Source organism: Ctenopharyngodon idella, chromosome 13, assembly GCF_019924925.1.
Source record: "Ctenopharyngodon idella isolate HZGC_01 chromosome 13, HZGC01, whole genome shotgun sequence".
NCBI lineage: Eukaryota > Metazoa > Chordata > Actinopteri > Cypriniformes > Xenocyprididae > Ctenopharyngodon > Ctenopharyngodon idella.
Window position 1 is genome coordinate 2,858,560 of NC_067232.1, and position 6,441 is coordinate 2,865,000.

Genomic DNA, 6,441 nt, shown 5'->3' on the forward strand with positions numbered 1-6,441 from the left:
TCTGCGTTCATAATATAGCCTTACTCTGGTTCCTGTAGGTTGTTATTTTTCTGTTGTTGACTTGTTGTTGTTGTTTTTTTTAAAAAATATTAATGTGAAAAAATATAGCATAAGTCACACAAGACTGGGTGGGTCTAAATATGGATGTTTGCCCAAGCAGGAGCACGCCCTAAAGTCAGCCACGCCCATCTGTGCGTGCGTATGACGTCCATGGACTCGTATGTTTACAGTTATTAGAAAAAAACGCTCTTCTTCTAGTGAGTTTTTAAGTATTACATTTATTATTGAAAGTTCACAGATTACGCAAATCTTCGAAGAATACAGAGCACATTTTTGATATTAGAGCACATTTGGTAGATATTAAATACAGAAACTATATTTGACCTTCTTCATAGCTTTCTTATAGTCAAACCAAAATTTATTCAGACACCTTGAACATTTCATTAATTATTACAGTTTATTTACTATAGTTTAAAAAAGGGTTATAAAATATGACAAGATCTCAGAGTTAAACTGTGTCAGAAAAAAAAAAAAATCTTAATTATGTCAGATAACACTTGCAAAACATGGTCAGGTCAAAGTGTCTGAATAATTTTTGGTTCCAAATTTTTATCAATTTTACTGGTAGTCCACTGTATGAAGAATTTTTGGGTATAATATGTCACAGTTTACTTTATTTTGCTATCCTCACTTACATAAATGAACTATAGTGTCCTCTACCCACTAGTAATAAAATATAAAAAAATATATCTAGCATCTGACTGAATAATTTTTGGTTTGACTGTATATATATATATATATATATATATATACTTCTGAACGTTTTTTAATTAAGAAAATGTACATTTATGTTTTTGTTGTCTTAGATTATTTTATTGTAATTTCTTGTCACTGATAAGTACAGGTTGCTAATAACAATAACTTATTTTGCAACCATCCTTGGGTAAAGATAAAAACCAAAACTTTTTGGTTTCTCGTGATGAAAAGTACATACGGTCCTTCTTGTCTTACATCTAGAAGAAAGGTGGGCACATGAACAGATCACAGAATATGGAGTCCCTGATTTTGACCTTATTGTATCATTTAGCAACAGAAGTAAATAAGCCCAGTTATTAGAGGCTCAGAGAACTCAATTTTTGACTATGTGCCATTGTTATTTTCCAGCAATAGCACATCAGTTCACTCTTAGAGTCTATGATTGATTAAACTCTCATGGTTGGACTCAGATTAAACGTACTGTACTTTCACATCTTTAAACTTCCTACATGTACCCTATGGTGTTGTTACTGTATCTGCTTATAAATCACTTTGGTAAGAAATTGCCTACTTAGACCATAAATGTGAAGTAATTAATCACTAAAAATTAGACAGAACACATCCATTGCAGGCCTATTCTATATATGCAATCATTGCTACATCCTCTGCAATGGGATTGCATGATAATTACATTGAGGAAATGTTCTGTAGAAGGAAATGTGTACATTTTCAAGCTAGTAATCACAGCAGTGATGCAAGCCTAACATGATCTGATATCTTAAGAAAAGGCTGTTTTTGTAAACCGTTGAAATAATGTATTTTTTTAGTTCCTATAGCTGAAGGTGTACATGTCACAAAAATGTGATTTATTTTTATATTGAATATGCAAAATGTATGAAGTCTGTTATAGTATATAGTAATATATTAATATTAATACAAATACACCACATAAAATACATTAAAATGTATTAAAATGCAACTTTTATCACAGTTTAAAAATCAAACTACAATTACAAAAAAGTTAAAGTTTCTCAGTAGATTCTGATATCCGTGGAATAACATGGTCCCCTACGGATAAGATGGAGACAGCAGTGGAGTTCCATGCTGATTGATGAGCCAAGTAAACACCAAAAGTCAGCTAAGAACAAGAGCCAAGGAGAAAAGAGAAGTAATGTGATTTTCATATATTAGAAATGTAATTTCTTGTAAAAGCAATCAAATATAGAAAACAAGAAGTTTTGGTTTTACAAACCCTTCCACTTCTGCATTCAGAAAGAGACCTAAGGGGTTCCTGGGTCCTAGTGGCTGATTTTTGATCAACTCCAATCATCTGACAGCGGCCACATCTCCCCATCACCTTAAACAAAACATAAAGAAGAGGCCTGAATATCTGTTTTAATTCTTTCTGATTATGTGTCTATTACTTATTTCCACTAACCTGAAACTGTGTGCCTCCAACTGTCAAGTAAGACCAGTCGTCCTCTGCAAATGGCTCCTGCCCTGAGATGACCAGATTCGCCCTGAAACGCTGAATGAGCTGCTCCTTGTCGCTCCATGTTGCTTCATTCTCACTATCGTGTCTTTAACATGCCAAAGATAACAAAAACATCCTAAAATAATGAAGAAATGTACTTCATATATGCAGAGTACTGGCTGACCATTTTAAAAAGACAGACTGGCAATTTAAAAGTCATCTAGTAGCCATGTAATAGATAATCACATTTGGGTAGCCTCAAATGTTATACAGCCAAATAAATAGCTCTGTATTGGTCATGTGTAGCTGTTGGAAGTGAATTGGGATATTACTTTACCTGTTGGCAATGTGCTCTTGTAGAAAAGACACACTGGCTCTGTTAATAAGCAGAAACTGAGCCTCATTCACCAGAGAGAGAGCAGTGGGACAACAGGCTGGATAGGGAGACATCGGGAAAAAAAGTGAAACAATTGTTGACAAGAGTACAGCGATATATATTAATCTTTTGCAGACTTTGTTACAATAGCTTGGAAAATCTGAGCATAGTTTAAGACATTGTTGAGGTCACTTCTGAAACATAATTTTTAATTTCTTATCTCTGAAGAAAAATCTGAAAATCAAATTTTCTTATTGGAAGGCATGTAAAAAAAAAGAAAAAAAAAAAGAAGAAGCTATAAATTGCTTTTTGACTTCCAGGATTTAAAAATGCTGAATTCTGAAAGCAACCTACATAATAGATCTAAAACTGAATGACTGTTACTTTAACACTGTCTATTCATAATACAGAACCTAATGCTGGAAAACACTACACGAGTTTCACTACACGAAAGTCATTGGATCGGATCATTTCTTTAACCTGGCATACACATAACACACATTTCTATAATTCAAATCCCTTAAAGGATTGTTAAGCTGCATAAATTGGGTTTAAACAGAACCAGGAACATTTCCTATAACACTGATGTACTTCTTACATCATAAGAGGAATGACATCAACAATAATATTAGTCCGTCTGTCTCATTCTTGTCCTGATGTTACCGTAGTCAGCCAGATCGGGTCAGTATCCATACCAGATAAAGGCAGCCCTGAAGGTCAGCGGAGACCATGACAAGACAAGCCCTAGAGACCAATCGCCTGCAAAGACCTTGTCGACAAAACAGCCCTTGGTACAGACCCTCAGCGAAGATCACAAGAACCAGACAAGTCCTCTGCACACACCATTTGCCTTCGTGATGTAGCGCGATTTTCAATGACAAGGAGCTAGATGAAATATTCTGAAGGATATCAATCCACAATCTGACTTGTGATGCAGTCTGGAATAATAACCACACCATTTTCGTTCATTTGGCCAGAAGAGAACTGGCCCTCCAACTGATCCTGGTTTCTCCCAAGGTTTTTTCTACATTTCTGTCACGACGGGTTCCTTGCCACTATTGACTTGACTGCACTGACACTATTGGATGAAAACTGAGCCGAACTGGACAATGACATTACTGTTTTCTGTAGAGCTGCTTTATTGCTGAAATGAACTCATTTTATATTTGATGAATTTCACACAGTCATTGAACTGAACCGAATCAACACTGAACTGACTTTAGCTTATCACTGTAAAGCTGCTTTGAATCTGTATTGTATAAAGTGCCATATAAATAAAGGTGACTTGACAAGTTACACAACATTTCAATAGGAAGAATCACCAACAACTCTGCCTGGTCAACAAACTACATTTCACAACCAAACACAGGTGAGAAATGACACAGGAAATAAAGTAAGATCACAAGTTCTCACATGAGACTGCATTTCTTGGTAGCTCACAGGAAGCTTGCAATCCAAATTGTCTGTGTGCTGATTTGCAGAAAAAAGAAGAATATGGAGGAGAGAACGGTTGCTTGCAGAAGCCATGCTTGCTGATGTTCTGTTGCAGGTCTCTGACTCCACCCCCTGAACTTTTACTTGCCCTGTATCTTCCTCTCTCATTGGCTGTAGGTCTTCGCCGATGTAATTTCCAGTCAAAACACATTTCACAAAGCAGGACTCTGAGTCGCAGACAGGACCAGATATTTAGCATGCTGAATATCTCACGGGCATTGGTGATGCATCGGCGCTTCTCTCAGATTGTGCTTCTCAGGCAGTTGTGGCCTAATGGTTTGAGAGTCAGACTTGTAACCCGAAGGTCACAGGTTCGAGTCTCAGTACCGGCAGGAAATGTAGGTGGGGGGAGTGAATGAACAGCGCTATCTTACACTCTCATTACCCACAACTGAGGTGCCCTTGAGCAAGGCACCTAACCCCCAATCGCTCCCCGGGTGCCGCAACAAAAAAAAAGACTGCCCACTGCTCCATATTTGGCTACATGTCATGTCACTTTTAAAAAAATATATCTTTGATAAAACACATTATGCAATTGTCACTCATGTGAACAAGCACTGATGTGCCTCTGAATTCTGGCATTTGACGTCAATTTCCACAAAACTGTCGGAAAAGTGAAAATTGGGGCTAAAATCGTGTAGTATGTAGCCAGCACAATTATTAATAAAGCTAATATTAAATTGAAACTACAGGATTTTGTGACATTCCAAAAAAAAAAAAAAAAAAAAATCCAAATACAAATGTTGTATTTTACCTATTTCTCTTCCAAATTTCATATCACGCAGGAACTCCAGTCTCTGCCTTATAAGACGACAAGGTTTTCCCAGAAACTCAGTAAGCCAGGCTGAAACTTCCTCCCCACAATCCACTGTTTGTACCCTACACCAAAGACAGATTCATATTATTGCTGGCTATGCAGGCCTCACTGAGCCATCGGATTTCAACAAAAATATCTTAATTTGCATCCCGAAGATTAATGAAGGTCTTACGGGTGTAATAAATGACATTATTTTCATTTTTGGGTGAACTAACCCTTTAAGCTTCAAGGTTCAAACATATGAAACTGTTTATACATTTTAAGCTCAACAAATGTCTAAATGCATACTCTAATGATATAAAATAAAAGGGCTCAATGACATTTTTTGATGGGCTTGTGTTTTATCTTCATACCTGTCACCGCAAACTTTGGTTTGGGATGTTCTTAGATCTGAATTCTCTAGATTAGTCTCCAAGGGAACAGTGACTGCTTCCATGCCTGAGACAGGAGAGAATGCATTATTTTAGCTTATCATTAAACACATTAAAAATATTACTAAAGAATACATATAATTACATCTATAATTACACTGTTGACTCTTCCCTTACCCCTTAACCTACCCTTAAACCTATCCATACCACTAAACATGTCCCTAACCTTACCCGTATTCAACCTCAATAGCAGGGTTTTACAATACAACATGAACACAATAAGTTCATTGTTATTTACAAAAATCACCTTATCTCATGAGATGTCTGCAGTTATTGTTTTTTTAAAAAGCTGTAGTGATGTTCTTTGTACTACACTATTGGGAACAGCAAATGTCTGACCTGAGACCTGCAGCTGCAGTGTGTTAGAGGCCAGACAGATGATAGGGTGGATGAGACACAGTTTTGGCTCCCTTTTCTGGCTCAGACAAACCCCATTCTCATTCACAACCATCCACACACGGTCATACAACAAACCCTGTGGTCCCAGTGGCCACTCGGTCACCTGTTAGGTCAATCACAACAACTGAGTACTTGCCATGAAAACTGATTTCATTACATTAACCTGCCTTTCATTGCCAACATAGAAAGATAAAAAAAAAACCATCTTTCTGTACCTCAAATGATGCACATGATTTGACAGGGTAGATAAAGAGATTGGTTAGAGTATGACTAATGCCATTGTCCTTTCCTTCTTTTGGCACAGTGCCTTCAGATGATGTTATTCTCTCAGGTGAAGGGGTGATAACTTGCTCATGCTCATGCTCTAGTTGGCCATTTGTTATTAATGTCAGATGATAAGATGCTGATGACTCCATCGGTGCAGCTGACTTTAACTTGGTTAGTCTCTTTTGGTCCAAGATTAGTGGTTTGTCCACAAAACAATTCACAACAAACCGAAGAAAGTTCCGACAGTCCTCAAAACTGGACATATATCCAAAAGACACTCGGATGGATCCTGTGGGACGTCCCTCAACCAGATCAATGTTGTCTCCACAGATGTGACCGGCCTTGAAAAGAACCATTCATTAACAATTATTTCAAACATTTTATTATTTTTTATTGTTATCATCCATCCATCTCTCTGTCGTCATCC

General features: G+C 37.0%; 1 protein-coding gene across 3 annotated transcripts in view; it reads right to left on the reverse strand.

Annotated features, from left to right (window-relative positions):
* Positions 1-1,705: 1,705 nt before the first annotated feature.
* Positions 1,706-6,441, reverse strand: part of mocos (molybdenum cofactor sulfurase) — a 10,168-nt gene continuing 5,432 nt past the window's right edge. Inside the window, exons 8-15 of one of the 3 annotated variants that reach the window (XM_051918120.1) lie at positions 5,963-6,355; positions 5,688-5,850; positions 5,271-5,355; positions 4,855-4,979; positions 2,568-2,664; positions 2,195-2,336; positions 2,009-2,113; positions 1,706-1,894 (exon numbers count right to left, since the gene is read on the reverse strand). In XM_051918120.1, the coding sequence (XP_051774080.1) occupies positions 1,778-1,894; positions 2,009-2,113; positions 2,195-2,336; positions 2,568-2,664; positions 4,855-4,979; positions 5,271-5,355; positions 5,688-5,850; positions 5,963-6,355 (1,227 nt within the window). In that variant the 3' untranslated portion in view covers positions 1,706-1,777. Of the gene's footprint in view, positions 1,895-2,008; positions 2,114-2,194; positions 2,367-2,567; positions 2,665-4,854; positions 4,980-5,270; positions 5,356-5,687; positions 5,895-5,962; positions 6,356-6,441 lie in introns of those variants that run through there. The other 2 variants (XM_051918123.1, XM_051918122.1) reach the window with 2 other exon arrangements.